This window comes from Orcinus orca, chromosome 7, assembly GCF_937001465.1.
Source record: "Orcinus orca chromosome 7, mOrcOrc1.1, whole genome shotgun sequence".
Taxonomy (NCBI): Eukaryota; Metazoa; Chordata; class Mammalia; order Artiodactyla; family Delphinidae; genus Orcinus; species Orcinus orca.
Window position 1 is genome coordinate 54,606,609 of NC_064565.1, and position 21,221 is coordinate 54,627,829.

Sequence of the window (21,221 nt, forward strand, 5' to 3'; positions counted from 1 at the left end):
CAAGAATTATACAACAAGTTTTCTGCATAACCACACTAAAAATGTATCATCTGAAGATACTTCGTTTTGCTTTCTTTAAGGTCAGTTGTGAAGCAATTTGATTTTTGCTTTCTCTTTTCTAATTCTTATCCACACATAACTTAGGAACGTTTTTAAAAATAATTTGACTTTTTTCTAGCTTCTTCAAAGCATCCAACTTTATTTTCTCAGAAATAGTAGCTCCTATCTTTTTGAACTTATATTTTGATGGTTCACATAGTATTTAATTAAGTTGTCTATCAACAGTAAGGCCAATTATCTGTCAATACAGGGACTTAAAAGTTCATTACCATCAATTGTAGTAGTAGGCAATTTTAGTTTACTGCTTATTTTCTGCTGTGGTTAATTGTGTGGTCACGTCACGGCTTTACACCCATAAGGTTTACCTGAGTAGGTTTGGTCCTCTGGAATGAAGGCAACATACCAGGTCTTCTGCAGCCACTAGATCATTTCCCAGGTAGCTTCAAACTGAACAAGAGTTCCACAATTTCACACTTCAGTGCATTCAAATCTCTCAGGTAGATGGCAACCAGATTCCATAAATAACTTCCTGCTAGCACCGTTTCAAAATTCAGATTTTAAAAGATACTACCCTCTACCTGAAGGGCAAATTTTTAATGAAATGAATTATATGACACTTGAGCAACAGCCTGAGGCTCCCAAATCAGGTAAAAAGGATTCTCCCTTTGAATGCATATAATGAAGACATAATAAAATCAACCTAACCTATATAGATTTTGGTTGGATCTTAACATGACGATACATGACTAATACACAGAGGGAGCTCAGATTTGTTTTTTGGTTTTTTTTAATATGCTTGACTTAAGCTCATAATTTATAAAATCCCTTTGGGGATTTGTTTTGTTTTGTGAGATACAATGAACTCTAAGAGCAATATTTGCTCCTGGATGTTCACTCTAGAGTTAATAAATTGAGAAACAGAAATTATACATGTATGTGGGCTCTAGTGTATATTTCAGAATTAGTATTAGAAAAAGTAATAAAGAAATACCTTTACTTACTAAAGAAATATTCAATATGAATAGTGAACTGTCATTTGCATCATAAAATATAACATCATAATGTCACTCACTGTGCTATTTCAAAATTATTTGTCTTTCTGCTCCATAAGACCTAAGCTCAAAGGCAATATAAGTCTTACTATGCCTACCATAACTTCTGGCACAAAGTTAGACACACAATAAATATCAGTTGAATTAAAATAAAAGTTGGCATTGTAATAAATTAAAGAGTGCAGAGTTTTTTTTAATGTAAGTTCAAAGTACAAACAATGAGAAGATGTAGTCAATAATTGTAAAATATTTTCTTATGTACAACTGAAGCCAGGTTTAAAACATAAAGCCAATCATATATTACTTCTTCAATAAGAATAGATCTATATATAAAATGACCAAAAATTGTTAAATCTTCTCAGTAAGCATCACATTTTTAAAAAATTACTCTATCATATGCTCAAGGAAAGTTATCAGAAATTGGTACAAAATTTTCTAAATATCTAACACATAATCTTCTCCATTCCCCACTTTTTATGCCATTACTATTAAATGTTTTTTCCCTTCAGAAATATCTGATGACTCTGCAGTGGGTGCTTAGAAATTCAGGATACAAAATTCATGCTTTCCCTAGCTATTATCAATTATATATTTTATCCAAAAAATAAAAAAACAAATAGTTACAATAGTGATAAGAATTTGTTTTATTGTGTTTTCCATAGATAGTAATAAGGTTTTTTGGTGAAAAAATTCATTACAAAGACAATCTATAATTGAATCAGTAACAAAAAAATTTTTGCTTTAAATGAGTCAAGTATTCTGCATTTGAAATTCAATTTCATAAACATTCAAGATTAGTGAATTTTGATAGGAAAAAAGACTAACAGAAAGGAAAAAGACACCTTTTTAACAGATAGCGACTTAGAGGTTTTTTTTAAATTTCTTTGGGAAAACACATAGTATAGTTATTTTTTTAAGTCTTTTGCTTCAAGTCAAGTAAACTTTAGACTAAGAAATATTTTTAAATTTGCCAAGAAATTGAAGTGTTAAAAATATCTTCTCCTTATTCATTTAATTTCATGTTTAAGGAAATATTTGACAGATAAGTTAACAAAATGCAAAAGAAGTTTACCTGCATTTTTATATAATAAATTCTAGCTCTATAAAAAATTTCCTGGTTTTACACAAAGGCCAATTTTTGACCTTCATTGATCCATTTCTATGTAGTTAAAAAAATACAGTATCAAATCTTTCTCCCTCCCCCCCAAAAAAACTAGAAGAAAATTTTTAAATTGTGAGTGTGTGAATGTAGCTATGCATATTCTCAAGCGTACAAAGCACACGAACATCACTTTACTTGGAAAATTATTTTCATCATACTGTAAACATCTTTTCCTCTGCATCTGGACTTTTCAAAATAGTCTTTGGTATTACTAGCTATTGTGCTTTGAAATGGAAACTTAAGGGATTTCTGTAGCGGTGCTACATAGACATTTTAAGATATAAATAAGAAAAATGCACTTGGAATAAGTTACAGTTAGCTGCTTTTGCATAATTTTCAAAAACTACAGTGTATGCCTAGTCACAGTTTTATAAGAAAGAATATCTCCTTTTTCAACTCCTTAATTTTAAGGAACACTTAACCATTTTGGCTAAAAATCCATTTTTGGAGTGGATCTGATGGATTGCATGTCACTAAGCTTGGATGCTCTCCACTTGCTGAAAGGCACATTTTAAAGAATGAATTATATAGAAGTTGGTCCTAGAATAAAAAGAAACAACAGACATTAAGTTTCAAAACTCAAAGTTAACGGAGAAATATAAAAACACTTTAGGGTCTCATGGAAGCCAAAGAGAGACTTATGTAACAAATATACACCATTCTTAACTTTTAATCTTTCTAATATCTACTATGTCTGATAAAATCTTGTTGGTTTTTGGTGTAGGCAACATCATTTATGCCACCACTGTTCAATTCACTGAAGGTGTTATATAAATGAAGAGAGGTATGCAGAAAAAGGTCTCAATCAAGTTCTCAAATAACAAATATTTCATTGATATAAGTGATAAAACTCTAAAAAATCCTGTCATAAAAGTCAGTTTTATAGTGTTCTAGAATTACACAAAACAATATTCAGGTAGGAACTGTTAGTTTCCAGCTAAGTTTTAAAACATATGTTTAAAAACAGAAAAAAAGGCTTTCACATATTCTCTCAATTCTAGATTCATGAAAAAGTACTAAAATAGGGAAGGAAAGAATTAATCACTTTAGGTAAGAAAAAATAATTATTTTTCTCTTCTCTGCCAGGAAAACAAAAGTATGACTGTCACAAGAAGCATCATAAGAAATTCTAAAACATATACAAACAAATATTACTAATAATCCACAGACATGTTGAACTGCATAAATCATGCTGTAAGATATTTTATAACTATTTTGCTCCTAAGAGTATTTAATTCATAGATATCTTCTTTCTTACCACATGGGTAGACATACGTAATGACAAAGTTAACAAAGACAGAAATTCTGACAGGTAATATCAATACAGTATGTTTCATGTATTTTCCCAGATAAGCAATTAGAGCTAATCAAAATAATTACATAAAGGGGTGAATTAATTGTACTGAGGTACCTTCTGGATCTCCCATATCTGTTCTCCAGTGACAAATGTCTTGTGACCTTTGTAAGCACATGCCTTCAGCTGAACGACACCTTGAGCAGCATGAAGACATAATTCCTTCTGGATGTTATGCCGAATTTCATGTTGAACAGAGTATTCAAAGTACTGTGAAAGGAAGAATGCTGTTACTGACGAGAGCACTCTATATCCTCAGTTGCAAAATTGTCAGCCAAAAAAAAAAAAAATCAGCAACTCACTGAATAATGGAGTCAGGTGTACTTCACCAAAATAATACAATGAAGTAAGTATCAGAATCGTAACCTGAGTTTTTGGGACAGAAGATATTATAGCCTTTCTCCAGCCTATCACCAACAGATAGTTACTTAATTAAGAAGGCATTGTCTTCCTTCCCATGTCAGAAATTGGAAGCTATCAGGTAGGATGGAGGCTAGAATAGGTTTGCCACAGAAAAGAGTCTGGAAACGTTTAGCAAGCCCATTAACTACCTCTTTCTCTCCACAAGTGTTTCTTCTCTCTTATTCATCTCAATTAATGGCATTTTCATTTAAACTAGAAACATTTGAACAGGGTACTCTTGGGAATTCCCTGGTGGTCCAGTGGTTAGGACTCTCTGCTTTCACTGCCATGGCCCATGTTCAGTCCCTGGTTGGGGAATTAAGATCCTGCAAGCCGCACGAAGGTGGGGGGCGGGGGGCACACGATGACACTTCCTGCCTCAGTTTCCTTGCCTGTAAAATGGGTAATTTAATAACTCCTACCTCATAGGGTTATGAAGATAAATGGTTTAATACATGTAAAACATTTAGACCAATAACTGGTACATGGTAAGCATTCAATACATTTTTAGCTATTGTTACTATTATTGATGTTTCTCTCTCCCCACATGTCCGATTAAGTAGCCCCTTAGTCTTACTGAATTTTCCTCTCAGATGTTACCATCCCACCGATCCTTACTTCCACATCCTCACTTCTTTTGTTCAGGCACTCAAAATCTCTACTGCAATACCTCCAGGTACCTCCAATTTCTGCTCCTATAATTTGGTCCACTCTGCTGCCAGTTATTCTTTTGTAACATTGATTTGATCCCTTACATTCCCTGCTTAGTGATTCACAATCACTACTGTTGCTAAGATGAAGTCCACACTTCTTTTTTTTTTAAATTAAGGGTACTTTAATTAATTAATTTATTTATTTTTGGCTGTGTTGGGTCTTCGTTTCTGTGCGAGGGCTTTCTCTAGTTGTGGCAAGCGGGGGCCACTCTTCATCGCGGTGTGCGGGCCTCTCACTGTCGCGGCCTCTCTTGTAGCAGAGCACAGGCTCCAGGCGTGCAGGCTCAGTAGTTGTGGCTCACAGGCCTAGTTGCTCCACGGCATGTGGGATCCTCCCAGCCCAGGGCTCGAACCCGTGTCCCCTGCATTAGCAGGCAGATTCTCAACCACTGCGCTACCAGGGAAGCCCCCACACTTCTTAATCGGTACGTGAAATCTTCCACTTTCAGTCTAACATCAACCATTGTCCCAATTATACACTATGCTCCTTTCACACAATTCTACCAATGCAGAACATATGTATCCATAACTCCACTTTGCTTTACTCCCTAGAATATCTTTCTGGGTCCTTTTCTGCCTAGCTAACTCCTTTTGATCCTTCAAAAGCCAATTCAAATATTACCTTCCTTCTTTAGTTTTCCCTGAATTTGTCTTATGCACAAAATTACACTTTTCTCAGGCTTCCCATAGTGCATCAGAGATAACCTTCATAGCACTCTATTGGAATTGTGTGTGTAGCTAGCTGACTTCACCATAGAACAAAGTCAGGCAGTGTATCTAGTAATAACATCCATTATACATCAAATATTTCATAATGTTGACATTCCAAAGAAAAAATGAGTGAACATAATTGATTTTCAATAGTGAAATTATTAGTCTTAGCACTAATATTTATTGAGCCCTTATTATGTGCTAGGCAGGGACTGTTCTAAACCCTTTATGTGTATTAGAGTAGGCACTCCACAAACATTAGCCGAATTAATCTTGAGTTCCCCTGGTCTTAGCCTCATGCTTAATTTATCTCATTCCATAAATATAATATCATTTTATAACTGATAGCTCTTCAGATGGAGACATTGAAAAAAATGGGTTTAGATCACGAGAACAGCACTCTGGCTGTACTTCTTTAAGAAAGATAAACCTTAGGATTTCAAAGATGATAAGAAAGGCTGACCAGAACTTTATATTACTCATATTATTTTTTAAAAACCACTAAAACGGAAGTTATAAGGAATGGAGAATAGTTGAAGATACTTAGACAACCAAAGAGTATGTTATTATCTAGTTGAGAACACTGGAGAGAATTTTACCTTAGAACCAGGACAACTACACTGGAAGAGAAAGGGGAAGAGGCAAAGCATTGTGTTACAAAGCCATAATGAATTAAACGGCACTGCACCAGTATATTAGTCAATTTAGTCACATTATCAGAATACTTATTTTCATTTGGCATAGTGCAATACTGTTACAATGGAGTTTTATGCTATAAAAAAATATCATTATCTGGTCAAAACAGTAGAAGGGAACATGAGGAAATGATCGAGTTAGATGATATCTCAAAAACATCTAGCACTCAAGGAACTACAATTCCCAAACTAGTTTAAATGCAATGCTTGATTGAAAATAACATTTAAAGGAAATAAATCAAAATAAAATCAATGGCTATGTCAGGGTGATAGAAGCCAGAGTTATCTTCTTAAAATATAAACTAGAAAATATAATTCTTTAGCTCAAAATCCTCAGGTGGCTTCTGTCACACTTGGAATTAAATTCAAGTTCCTTAACGAGGCCAGCAAAGCCTTATATGACCTGGCCCCTAATTCATGTCTCTGACCTCATTTTCCACCCCTCTCTTCCTGGACCACTCTGCTCCAGCCGCACTGGCTTTATGCTTGCTCTTTTTACCTGCCGCTGGGCCTCTGGCCTTGCGTCCTCTGCCAAGATGCTCTCCTCCTGGAACATGGTTCCTCTCCCAACTCCTCAGGCCCCCACTCTAAGGTCACCTTCTCAAAAACGTCTTCCTGAACCTCCAAAATTAACAACCCCCCCCCGCACACACATTATCCCCCTACTCTGCTTTATTTTTCTTTATACCTAAAATTACATATTTATTTTTTCCTTTCCTTCTAGAATACAAGCTCCACAAGATAGAGACTTTGTCTTTTTCACTACTATAAGAGTGTGAGTTACATTATAGGCGCCAAACAAATACTTGTTGAAAGAACATGTGAATTATTTCAGCATCCCCAAGTTTCTAAAAGATGGCTATATGCTATTTATAATTTAAAAATTATTTTAGAGACAGAACTATAAAAACATCTTTATGGCAATGATAGGAGAAAAACAGACAGAACAATGTATAAAATATATCTTCAACTTTTACGATAAAATAGATGTAATGCTAGAAGAAGCCTGAAATAAATTTATAAGTATTTACATTTAGTGATAAGATTTTTACAAATGAGGAAATATTTCTCATTGCTCAAAACCTTAATTTTTACTAGGATAGTCCAGTGTTATTTCTAAAAGAATGTAACTATTTATATAATTATGTTTTCTTCTAATATATAGTGTGTAAGGAAAATTTTAAGATATGAATATATATACACATCAACATATATGTACATATATGTATATGTATCTGTATATATCTCTGTGTGTGTGTGTATCTCCATCAAACTTTTAATATCATGAACCACAAAAATACGGTATGAACATGATGCTATTTGCTGTCAAATCCAGTTAGATATAGCCTTTACGTATAATTTAGCAAAATCACCACGCTAATAGTCATGCAACATCAAAGATTCACATAGAAGATCCTGTTTTTCATTTCAAATGGTATTATTCTATTATTTTCTCATTTACCTTTCTACTAAATTGGTAAGCAACCTCAAACTGCTTTCAGAGGCAGAGTGAAAATCAAAATAAAGTACTCTACAACTTCTATATGAATTGCCAAACTTAATCTAAAAACATTTCACATACCAGTTTACCGGAACATAAAATTGATTTAGGGATTCTGAAAAACGTGCAACAACTTACTTCTGTTTGTAGGTACTAAAGAGAAGGGAGGATTTTTAGTGCAGTGCTCACCTGGTTTCCCCCAAGTCCATGACACGTATACAAAATTAATGGTTTGCCTCCTTGATTACTTTCTCCAACATCCAGACATAGGGGCTGACCAAAACTCTTAATCTAAAGGGAAATTTTCAAGTTATAAATTTTTTAAAAAATCTATGTGGTTTATATTTTTTCGCAATTAATTTCAAGAAGTGGTGTTAATAATAATGTAAAATCTCAAAAGCAATAAAACAGAAAATATTTCAGCAATTTTTCTGAATCACATAAATATTGGTGGAAGGGAATATACCAACTAAAAAGGAACAGGAAAATACTCACATATCCAGCTATAACAGGATTAAGGTCTGGCACATACGCTTCTGGATAAATATTGTTCAGATACCATGTAAAATTTTTACACTGAAGGCGGTGCTTTATTTCAAATCTTTTTGAAAGATCACCAAATGACTTCTGGAGAAAGATGAGAAGTGAAGGCGGGTGTTTAATTAAAACAGAACTGATAAAGTACTTCGAATGCTACTATTTGTATTTACATTTAGGTCTTAAAAAAAAAAAATTCTGGGCCAAAATATAAGATGCGATTTAACTACAGTCACCATTCATTCAGGCAACAAGTATGCCTGGCTGCTCACTGCTGGCTTCAAAGAGAATCAAGGACCACTGCAGTGCCGACCTAGTGCTATTTTATTCTTCCTTTGTGCCACAAACCTCTGTCATGGGACAAAGATACCTAGCGAAATGCTGAAGGCAAAAAATGGTAGTGGGGGCATCCAAAACTGATCCTAGTTTTATACGCAAAAGTGGTCTGTAAAGTGTGGTGTGAGAAAGCAGGTATAGAGAAACAGTGTCAACTGTGCATCATGTAACATATCTCTTCTCCAGTCAAGACCACAAAAAGCAACGCAGTTGGGAATATTTTTTTCTAGTTTTAAGGGTATTGCTTACTCCTAACACTATCTTCTAATAATATCCTAACAATAACAATGTTTTAGTAGAAAAAGTCAAGTTTTTAATCAATTGTATTTTATTTTCCTTTACCTTATTTAAAAGGACTAAGAAAACTTAAAAAAAAAAAGCACTAAAATTGAAAAGGTATTTGGTACAGGCAAAATTTTAAAGAAAATTTACAGTGGGTGCCTAAATATATGAAAAAGTAAATACTCAAGCTTATCAGTTCAACTAAGGAAAATATTTTCTCTGCCACCTTCAATGTTTTGAACCCAGGTGTTTTAGCAAAAAGTATGAAACTCTGAAGGACTTCTGGGTAGCTTATGCATTTTACCGTATGGATCTACTTGCCCTATGTTAAAAACAAGGGTTTGCTGGCTCACTTGCCCCTCTGTTGGTGACAAGAGAGCATAAACTGTATTTAGCATCCACTCGCCTGGTTAGCCAAGTACTTTTGTGCAGTACACAATCTGCCCGATTTGTTTTGGTGGCCCTGGGTAAAAAGTTAGCAATCTGACCCAGTAGTGCTCTGACTTTGCATGGTACTGACATGTTACAGGGAGATACCAGAGACCAAAGAAAAAGCGAAATGAGGTAACCAGATCCTTCTTTATGACATTCGAAATGTTGATGCCCTTTAATCTCAATATATACTGGCTTGCAAATCGGCACTGTTTCTTACAAAGAGTTGGGTGCCATTTGCCGAAGCATGTCCTTAAACTCTCCAGTTTATTTACCACATCCAATGTTGAAACTGTTGGGACTCAGTTCTAATGCATTAGGCATGATGATTCTGCAGAGCTTTGATCTAGGACAGGTCAATAACAACCACAGTGCCATGCATTTGTTAGCAATTATTTCCTTATTTCACAGCTGCTCTGGGAGACAGGCAAGTATTTTATCTCAAGACAGGGAGGGAGAGAGAAGAAACGTGGTAGAGCACATGCTCCATGTCAGGCCAATCTGTCAACCACCCTATGAAGCACCATAACCATTTCACAGTCTCAAGGGGCTTTGCCAAAGTCACCCCTCCAGGGAGCAGTGGAACCAGAACTGGAAATAAGAAAGCTTGATACTTCTGGTTCATTTTCCTGCCCCATTCTGACACTGTCTAGCTCTCCAGTTCAAAATGTCACTTAGCACCTTGATTTAGGTGCTAATCACATCACCTAAAACCAGTTAAAAGCAGTTCCACTTAATCTTATTTTCTTTGAGTAAAATACTGAACCAAAGCAGTTACAAAAACTAAATATCTTCCATATTAAAAGGATAACATCAGGTAGAATGCCTCAACTTTTTAAATGCAGTTTACTTGACTTTTTCAAAAAAAAAAAAGAAAGAAAGAAAAGAAAACTGACATCAATGAGTTATATATTTTTGAGTTCAAAAGCCCAGCTTTAAAAATAACTTTTTAAAAAAATGTTTAGGCTTGAGTTGACTCAAACAGGTAAAAGGACATGTGAACTTGTGGATTTTTACCATAATTTAATTATTTAGTCCTAACTTACTTGTTTAACAATTTTTGCTGCATCTGTGTTTCTCCTATAAAATATTTCCTTATATCCATCCATCCAGACTTCTGCAAGGCGAACTTGGTTGCGAGCAATCACCTGAGTGCCTTTTGGAAAGGTATGAGGGCTTTTGCTGCGAAAAACATGTCCAACAACAGAGCAAGGCATAATCTCCAACTGCCCACCACATTGCCACACCTGATAATTAATGATATTTGTTTAAATTTACAGTATTTTAGGAAAATCAAAGTGTTGCTTTTAAGTTCACCTTTAAGATACTAATAAAAACAAAATAAGAGATTTATTGCAGCTTTACAAATAGTCTCTGTTCACTGCCAGTTCAATTTAAGTTCTCAAAGATAAAGAACTATTATTAAATGGTACAGACCCAAGAGACAAAAACCCCCCACATTTTCAGAAATTACTTTAACAAAATAGTGATTTCAGATCTCTCATAAAAGTAAAAGTCCACAATTTCTTCTTCTTTTTTTTTTTTTTGCAAAAATTATTCAAGCTATCTAGTATCCACACAGAAGACCAATGGCTCTTCTGCATTTGACTTCCACAGCAGACTTGGAGAAAGTGAGCCCAGACTCTATTTATCTCTTGTATATTCAATTTTGTGATCAAGAAACAAATTCCAGACAGTCATTATTACCAAAGCACAATCTATTAAACTTGATCATTATAAAAACTTCATACTATTTAGAGATAGAGGGTCAAAGAACTTATTTGCATTAACTCTAAAATGGCAAATCACTAAATCAATACCTACTCACTTAAATATCTTGACAGTTTGTTCTGCCATAAATGAAAAATCTAAAAGTCATGTTTAATAATATGTGCTAATATTAGGGCAGTGGTTGTATTCTCTCTCTCCTCTCTTTTTTTTTAAACAAGTGAGAAAGCTTGGTGATATGTTTTGTTCAGCAGACTGCTTAAGATCCAACATGTGCTGGGGGTTAGGAATACTTAAATGAATAAAACAAGACCCCTGCCCTTAAGCAGCTCAAACTTGGCCAAGATCATCACTGCCATTATGTGATGAAGCCAGAGCCAAAACTTAAATCTTCCAACTCCTAGTTCAGTTCTTTTTCCACTACATTCCAGCCTAAGTGATAAGAAATGAATGACAAAATCATTGTAGAAAATGAACTCATGAAATCAAATACGTATATGTGGAGACCATCTAACACCTTTCTTTTATTTCTCATATTAACGTTTAATATGTATAGGGAAAAAAAGCTTGTTTAATCCGAAGAGTTAAGTTCAATGTCCTTTAAAATTATACATAAATGTTTTACCATGCTGACTCGCTTGATAATCAACCAATTTCCTGAAGCAGTAGATTTAATTATATTTATCTTGGCTGGAATTCAGTAGCTACAAGTGCATTAATTGGTGTTACTGCCTGGACACAGGCGTTTAACTGATTCTTCTTGTTACACTGGCAGCAATAAATAAATATATTAAGTTACACTTTAAGAGGAAATATATTTATTCTAAAATTTCTAACAATTAAATTTTAGAAAGCACAAAAAGTAAAGACTACATTCATCCATGATAATCTGTATCAGCCAACTAGAAATATATATTTCATTGTTTAGTATAAGCGCTATATTTATAAACTTACTCTGAAAGACATTTCTATATTTTCACCTCCCCAAATTTCCATTTCTTCATCGTAAGTTCCAATATGTTCAAAATAGTCTTTTGATATGGAAAAAAGGCCTCCTGCAAAAGTGGGTGTTCTGAAAAATAATCCATTGTTAAACTTTGTTATAAAAACCAAATAAGGAAAAAAACATATTTTAAGAGCAACTGAATCAAATGTACAAATAAATTAAAGAGAGATGACAATTTCAAGGCTTTATATAGATTAATAAAAACTAAAAATGCTATCTTCAAAGTCAAGTTTTGGGGGATGGGGAGGAAGAACTTTAAGTATCCTTCCCTAGCAGAACAAAATTATTGTGTCTTCTAACCAAACTTAAAAGATTCTCAAGGGAATTCCCTGGTGGTCAGTAGTTAGGACTCCGTGCTTCCACTGCTGGGGGCCCGGGTTCGATCCCTAGTAAGGAAACCAAGATTCTGGCCTCATGGCTCGGCCAAAAACAAAAAAGATTCTTAAGTAATGATTATAAGGAAGACATAAGAGCTCACTTAATTCTACTTCCTACTCAGTAACATCATGTATAAACAAGTACATAAATATATAAATGACTTTCCTATTCCTTCTATACAGAATATGTGTATTCTTTATTTTGTTAATGTGAATTACCTTTGTAGAAATTACTGTAAAAAGCAAAGAATGCATACATATTCAAATACTTGAACTGTATATAAGACTTTGAGAGCAATCATCTTACTTAATTGGATAAGTTTCATCCTTCCTTCTTTGCTGCTCATGATCGGGAAGTGACTCCCAGCCAAATGAAAGACTCCAGTCAAAATTCCCACGGTTGTGGTTACTTCCATAAGGAGAAGGTTTGTTGAATTCAAACGTGTTCAGATCTATGGATGCAATATCTGGGCTCACGACAGCAGTGTAGTTCTCAGCTATTCTGGCCAACAAAGGTTCTAACCAGCCATAGAAACACTCACCTAGAAGGAATACAATTTTAATTAATTCAATGAAAACACTCAGGGTTTTTTTCCTTTTGTGTTTTGGAAGAGGGTTTACAGAGAAATGAGAATAACCAAGTCTTTAGTGTTTTGAACATTTATATAGGGGAGATTTCTTAAAGGTTTCTTGTGAGATAAGGGTAGGATGAAAAATATAAGACAAGATTAAGCATAGTTAGGAAATGACTGATTTTTTTAACCTTACAATGGAAGCAAAATGATACTGATATATTTAAGTTTCAGACTGTGTATTTCTGTTTAAAATGGGCCATGAATCAAGGATAATGTTTTGCTGATCCATACCACCTAGCTCCAGAAGTGTTCTGATTTACTTAAACTTGTCTCCCTGAGTAAGGTAGAGTAACTGAAATCTTTATTTCTCTGACAGGTTCTTAGGAGAAAATAAGTAAAGGAATCAGAATATTCTGATTTTAGCAGTTGGAGACGAAGTACCATTCAAACCTGCCCAGCGCTAATGAAAGAGAGTGGAGGAGTGGCATGAAAGGTCTGGGTTCTGGCCCCAGGCCAGGCTGTCTCACATCACACATAGAGTTCAGGAGATGTGGCATGTACAATGCTACTCAGGGCTTCCCATCATTCAGTGGAGTTTGGCAGTCATGGTCCAGGAGGACCATCAGACTCATTTGCCTGGAGGGGAAGAATGCCCAGTCTGACAGTATTGTAATTTTGGACCAGGAGAGGGAATGCTGGAGAAGCAGCCATTTCCTTTTGAAAACACCTCTCCTGGATTACCTTTAGACCTTTCTTAAATGCTGGGTATTAAGAGAATACTGAGGGCTTCCCTGGTGGCGCAGTGGTTGAGAGTCTGCCTGTGGATGCAGGGGACACGGGTTCGAGCCCTGGTCTGGGAGGATCCCACATGCCGCGGAGCGGCTGGGCCCGTGAACCACGGCTACTGAGCCTGCGCGTCTGGAGCCTGTGCTCCGCAACAAGAGAGGCCGAGACAGTGAGAGGCCCGCGCACCGCGATGAAGAGTGCCCCCCCCGCCCCGCCGCCACCGCCTCGCTTCAACTAGAGAAAGCCCTCGCACAGAAACGAAGACCCAACACAGCCAAAAATAAATAAATAAATTTATTAAAAAAAAAAAATAGTCACAGGACAAGGCAGTTCCCATTCTACCATTTAAAAAAAAGAATAAAAAAAGAGAATACTGAATGTGAAAGCTCTAAAGAGACTCAAGCAAATCCAAAAGCCCTTCTGTAAAAATTAGCGTATGCTCAAAACCATTTGCTTGGTCAAACATAACCTAAAGGCTGGCCAATCCAAAGCTAAACACTCACACAAAGAGTAAAACTCACTAAACTTAGAGCTCGAGGGAATAAGTGACATTTTAATAATACCTAACATGTACATTAAACATTGACTCTAAAAATACTGTCTAAGTACTTTATTTAAAATCACTGACACTGAAAAAAAATCAAAATACAAAGAGAAAAACCCCAGCAGCAACAAAAACTAACAACATTCATGGGAAAGATACCAGAAGCTGTAAAGGGGCACCCCTAACTTGGCACAAAAAGGAGTGTGTGAATCTTTGGGGGAAAAAAAAACTGAAATATAAAAAGTAAAAGTGTTAGGACAAAGTTTAATGATAGGGTTGACTACACTTAAACAAAACTTTCACTCACTTTAAAGTGTAGTAATCAAGAATAATAAGGAAAACCACATTTTTTTGACAAAATGAGCATATGAAAAAAATCCTAGGCATGGATAAGTCGCTGGGGAAGCTGTTCACTGGAGGCCATAAAGTTAAGGAGCCTCAAACAAAAGGACGTAAGATCTTTGAATAAGTGAAAGGAATTTCCTACCCAGAGCTGTAATCTGCTTGGGCTGTCACTGCTATAATCACTAGCTGAAAATGATGTTAAAGAAAATGCAATTAGGCATTTAAAGAAAAGGCTTCCTTACCTTTTAAGTTAGAGGGAGGGGGAGGGAAAATGTTACAACTATGTCTATACTTGTATACTTACAGTGAGCATCTAAAAATGTGAGTGTTTCAGCTGTTGCTACTGTTGCTCCTAGCAACCTTGCAGTGATCAGACCTTTTCTCTCCTTTTGTCTGACTATTTTTACGATAGAAAATTGTTTTATATATTCCTCTAGTTTACCATGCAAGTACTCTGTAAGAAAAAAAATCAAGATTAACTCCTTTCTAAGTATATTTTCATATATATGAAAGCTAATAAAGAAACCACAGAGCAATGAGTCCTCCACATGCATAATCTTAACGGTTGTACACATCCATCCTTAAGACAAAAATTATGTCTTCAACTCTTATTGGAAAACAAAAATTATATATACAGATCTTAACTTTTGAACGATTATAATGCGTGACATTACCACACATAGTTATCCTGCCCATGTCATATCAGTAAACACAATGTGTTTGGAGGGGGACACTTCCAAAGGAATAGGCCCCAGGAGTTAAGAAGACTCATTTAGAGGCCAGAGAAAAGGGACAAAGGAGTGAAAGAAACTGAATTTGGCCAAAAAGATATTTGATTCTTATTTAAATTGGCATTTAAATCTGCAAATGTATAGAAAAGTTTCAAGTATCAAAAAAATTATCTGATATTTAGGCAGTGGTCAAAATAATTTAAGACCAAAATCTTGAAAGAAAGATGAGTAGGAAAATCCAGGGCTACAGCAGTTTGGGAATATTTCTACAAAGAGTCAGCAAAAAATTTTTGAAAGCTCTAGAGTCTCCTGACACAGAATTTTTTCCAGTAAAAATACGAAGGAAGAAAAGAGTATGTAAATCAGGAATGAGGTTAGAAACAGGCAAAATTTTAGTCATGGGTGTGTATAATTTAAGATACTCCATAGTCCAATTTGGATGACATACATACTAGGCAAGAGTTAAAATAGCAGGTAAAAGAAAAACACATCAATCAAGTCAATCAAGTGTTGTCCATATTTTTAAACAATGTCTTAAGCCTGCTTGTTCACCATTGAATTCTTGACTCTTTGTTGAGTATATAATGCAGTTCTTCAAGTGGCCTTCTTGGACCCATAGCACAGACTCAAAAAGATTTGGGAATATTGAGAACACCAGCAAACATCCTGGGTAGATGTTTGCTTCTACCAGATTTCAGAAGCAATTGCAGGTGACTTTGACTTTATCTGTAATTACATATTTTTAAAAATTCTCCAGTGGTGCAGATAAGAGAGTTGCTTATTTAAAGCTTAAACTTTCATGAAGGAGGTAAGAGTCCAGGAATAACTTTTGCGGAAAAATAAGCCTATCTAAACATTATCGTCTCAGAGTAACAGATTAACTTATTTAACACCTTCTAAGTACCTCAGAATTAATACTCCGAAAGACAAGTAGGATTGTAATTTGTCTTAAAAATATAATCATAGCTATTTCTGCTTTAATCATAGACTTATAGAGCAGCAACTTAAAAATAGAAACATTTTAAAGGTCTTAATGGGAGTTGATTTTTAAAACGGAGTCACTACAGATTCCTTCAATAAACCCTCCCACTGTTCATATGTTAAGAAATTTTTATTCATCCACAACTTCTGAACTTCCTATAAATTCTTACCTGCCCTTTAAATTTAGCCCCCATCCACACCCTAATTTTATGAAGTTAAAAACACAAAGCCATGAAATCAGATTTCCTGGGTTTGATTTATAGCACCATTACTTTTAGCTATGTGACCCTGGGCAAATTATTTTACCTTACTGTACCTCGGTTTCTTTACCTATAAAGTGAGATAATAGAAAAAATGGGGCTAATAGGACTAACCCTCACAGGGAATTGTTAGGAGGATACAATGAGAGATTATTGTACAAATAAAACATTTAAGACAAGAACTAACTAGCACATGGTCTATGCTCTGAAAATCTTAATTATATTTTGTTTGCTATCATTGGGATTTAGCTATCAGTTAACTGAGTACCTACATATTTATGCTGCTTTTCCTTAAGCAAATTGAAGTCAGGGACTATGGTTTCTACTTCACAAGCTCTTCTATGGTAACGAGGGACACATTTTCCACAGTGGGGGACTCATTAGATAGTTCTTTGACTGATTCAATAAGACAAATTACACTACTATTCAAAGATAGCCCTCGCCAAGAAAACTTTTCCAAATCTATTGTTGATTGCTATAAAGAATTATAAAAAATACTCAGACCCTTTGACCAAGCAGTCCTACCTCTCCTAACTTATCTAAGGATATAATTCAAAAAAAGAGAAAATAACATAAGCACAAGGATATTTATTGTAGTATTACATATAGTAAGGCTAAGGGGTAAATAAAAGTGAATGGTTAAGTAAAATGTATCTAGTCCATTTTTGTCATTAAAATTAAAGTTTTGAAGGTAACAGAAACAGGCTAATAATGTTACATGAAAATGTCAGATTTCAAAACTAGATTTCTGACATGGATATAATTAGATAAACATTATATGTTTATGTAGACAGTGATTAGGAAAGAAAAGATTAAAATGGTTGAAACATTAGGTTAAAAATGTTATGCTTTATTCACTTACAACCACGTCTAAAGTCTGGATACATCTTATAATTAATTGATGACATGTCATCTAATAGGTAGTGGGTTTTTTTTCCCCATGGTCTGTAAAGTAATGACTTACCTTACAGTAGATGGTGCTTTGGATTTGACGGAAGAGTGTTATCCTCAGTTTACAGATATAAGGAAACTGCTCATTAGTGCTGGAGCTAGAATTTGACTTTAAGGAATCTAGTTCCAAACTTGGGCTCTTTCAGGAATAAATTTTGCAATCGTTGAAATAATATGTATTTGTTTGGTACTTAAAATACTTGTAATGTTTGAAAACTCAGCAAATTATAGTATTTGTCTGATTATCCTTGTGAGTCCAATTTAAAATGTGTAACTTAGCAACTGATTATTGACATAAAATTAAGTGAAAATTCATTAAAGATTTTGGCTAGCTTTGTAAATGGTATTGGAATATTTAAAAGCGCCAAAATAAAACAGGATGTGGTAACTCTTCAGTAATTTTTAACTACTCTTTGATATTATTAATTAATAGATTATTTATATGAATACTTCTAATCTTTAAAACAACCCTAGGAGTTATGTACTAATGTATTCCCTCATTTCTAAGCTATACAATTATATACTTCTTATAAGCGATGGCATGTTCGTTTAATTGGCTGTAAGGGTCTTTTATTCTACTGGTATGTAAACTAATGATGTATTATACAATAAATTTGATGAAATATGGCATTTCCCCCATTTTACAGATAACGAAACTGAGGTATAGGGGGGTTAAATAACTTTCCCAAGTTACATAGCTGGTTAGGACCAGAACTGGGATTCAAATCAAGGCAGCCTAACTCAAGGCTCAAGTGTGTGCTCTTAACCACTATGTCTTACAATAAAAGTCTCATATTGAGGACTACAAAGTTATAAATAATGGTGTTTCACACGTTTCACACATTTCTGAACTCCAAAATATTTGAATATGGACTTCCTTGGATTCTCCCTTCATCCATCATATATAGCATCCAAGACACTATATTCAAGATCTGAGGTGGCATACAGAGAGCACCATATACCCAAATAGACTTTGGACAACGCCACATGGATTTACTTGGGAAACAATGTAATTTGCATGTGCTTTCTTACCATCTACACTAGCATCATCCACCAAAATGATCTCCTTCAGCAATATAGCAGGTGAAGAATAGAGCACACTGTGGACAGTTCTAAGCAGCGTGGACCATGCTTCATTATGAAAAACTATTATGACACTGGTGGTAGGCAGGGGAGGACAGCGCTTAAATTTTTGTTCAATACATCTAGAAAAAGTCAAAGTAGAAGAACAATTATGAATTTTATTACTTTATTTCACAGCTATACCATTACTAAATTATCATTATTTAAACCTTTAAAACAATAGAAATGATAGTGGACACTTTATTTATATGTAAGATGATCTTAATGCTATATAAAGGCAAATAGATCAAAACAAAATTTCTTACAAATAGACCACTTACCCAGAGATCATGTCCACTGATATTGATCACATGTCACGAATTAAAACATGCTATTGTAAGCTTTCTCCATAATATAATTTTAAATACAAATAACATTTTAAATAAGAAAAATAACCTAGAAGGGAGACAACCTGTAAAAATAGCAAATACTTGTAACTGCTCAAATACAAACCAAGTTTTTTTCTTTCCTTGTAGAAATCATGCATTTTTCTTAACATTTGCAATTTTTAATTATTAAATGAATATTCATCTTTGTAGAGATTATCTTAAATTAGATACTTTCCTAGGAATGTAATATTTTCTAAGTTTAATCAATTTCCTTAACCGGTAACTGAACCAAAAGGGGAAAAAATTGCTTACTAAAAATCCTATTTCCTTCAGCAAAAACTTAAGTACCTACCATATGTCACATGCCATGCTGTGTTAAAGATTTTGCTCCAGTAAGGAGAGAGACCCTAAATAGTTTTTGACTGATTAGCGGTATTACTCATTCACTAAAAACTTTAGTTATAAATTTATCTTGAATTCATTTTGATAGCAATGTCATCCTCAATGAAAATAATCTTCATATGAAGCCATTGGGGTGTGTGTGGGTCTGTACAATCTCCAGGCTTTGAGAATGGAGATGAGCACAGTCCCTCACCTGCTGAGTTGAGGTGAGGATCAAATGAAATAACATATAGGAGAGGGCTTCAAAACACTGTAAAATCAAACAGAGTGAAGCTGGGACATAAAACATGTGTGATCTATGGTAGAGATAAATAAGTAAAATAACTGGATCTTTGATAACCATAAATGGTTGTACAATTTTAGACAACAGACTATGAAATCCTCCTACACAGTCAAAAGCCACTATAAGTAGTGTGTGAACAATCAAACAGTGCTGTTCAAACCCAAAGATAAGGAAGTAAACCATTCACTCATGGAGATAGGAGCCCAGCACACTTTGGTTGCCCTGCCAGGGCCAATGGGGAAACCAGAGCCCCCAGAATGGTGGCCTGGGAAAGCCACCCTAAAAGAGAGATTCTACAAACTCTCATTAATTACTACGTTTACAGCCATACCTCAGTATGAATGTGTTTCAAATCCTTTCCTGAGAGGACGTCTTTAGGTCGAAATATTTGTAGTGATAAGAAAGGAATTAAATTAGGGATAAAATATTGAGAGGGTGTCAACACCACTGAGTAGGAAAAGAGGAGGAAGGTGAAACTGATTTTGCTTTCTAGGACCATCATGATTTTAAAGTGTAACATACATGCATAGCCAGAAGAAAATAATCACATTCATCCTCACTGGTAGATGAAAGCAAATGATTTATTCTAAAGTGAATTTTGGATAAACTATCAATTAAAAATAAAGTCCAAACACAAACTACCTATTTATCTATCTTCGAATTAAAATTACACGGAAACAAATGACTAAATATAAGCTTGTATTTTTAATACATAAAGTCTTATAAGCCAACATAAAAGTATAAGTAAAAATTATGAAAAGCTCCATACTATAGTATTTCTTTTTTAGGAAAAATATTTATAATTTTGTCTTATAAGCATTTTGGGGAGTGAGTTTGGGGATTTAAAAAAATTTTTTTCCTATATTTATTTGCCACGTGACTAATTAATATAGTATTAATATAGAATTATGAAAAGGTTTTGAAGATTTAAAGTATGACACTTTACAAAAATTCACACTAGGGCTTCCCTGGTGGCGCAGTGGTTGAGAGTCCGCCTGCCGATGCAGGGGACACGGGTTCGTGCCCCGGTCCGGAAGGATCCCACATACCGTGGAGCGGCTGGGCCTGTGAGCCATGGCCGCTGAGCCTGCGCGTCCGGAGCCTGTGCTCCGCAATGGGAGAGGCCACAACAGTGAGAGGCCCGCGTACCGCAAAAAAAAAAAAAAAAAAAAAAATTCACACTAATAAAGTGTTATCTCCTTAATCTCACAAGGCTTTCCCTCAGTTTAAGCAAGGATTTATTTGCTTAACTGATAAGTACTAATATCAAGTAAAAGTGTCATGTTATATCATCAATGCAAGTGATAATAAAATTTCACAGTATGATTTCATAAGCCCCATTTATTTTGAAACAATTAGCATGCTCAACTTATGTTTAAAAGTTGTTTCACATGTCATTTAAAGTAGTGAAATTCAAATAACTTGCCAAAGTGATTACAGATTCCCAGTCAAACCATTTGAAAAATTTGGCATCCAGAAATGTGCTTAAATTATCAGTCACAAGACCATCTGGCTTCGGGAGAAACTGGATCTATATTTCTAATGAGCATGTAAAAGATTAGCA

General features: G+C 34.8%; 1 protein-coding gene across 3 annotated transcripts in view; it reads right to left on the reverse strand.

The window, feature by feature from the left end:
- Positions 1-1,732: 1,732 nt before the first annotated feature.
- Positions 1,733-21,221, reverse strand: part of GALNT3 (polypeptide N-acetylgalactosaminyltransferase 3) — a 43,994-nt gene continuing 24,505 nt past the window's right edge. For all 3 annotated transcript variants that reach the window (XM_012538170.3, XM_004283591.3, XM_049712060.1), the window contains exons 3-11: positions 18,554-18,726; positions 14,903-15,052; positions 12,656-12,890; positions 11,920-12,037; positions 10,284-10,484; positions 8,146-8,277; positions 7,840-7,941; positions 3,686-3,838; positions 1,733-2,814 (exon numbers count right to left, since the gene is read on the reverse strand). In XM_012538170.3, coding sequence (XP_012393624.1) covers positions 2,692-2,814; positions 3,686-3,838; positions 7,840-7,941; positions 8,146-8,277; positions 10,284-10,484; positions 11,920-12,037; positions 12,656-12,890; positions 14,903-15,052; positions 18,554-18,726 — 1,387 coding nt within the window. In that variant the 3' untranslated portion in view covers positions 1,733-2,691. The remainder of the gene's footprint in view (positions 2,815-3,685; positions 3,839-7,839; positions 7,942-8,145; positions 8,278-10,283; positions 10,485-11,919; positions 12,038-12,655; positions 12,891-14,902; positions 15,053-18,553; positions 18,727-21,221) is intronic.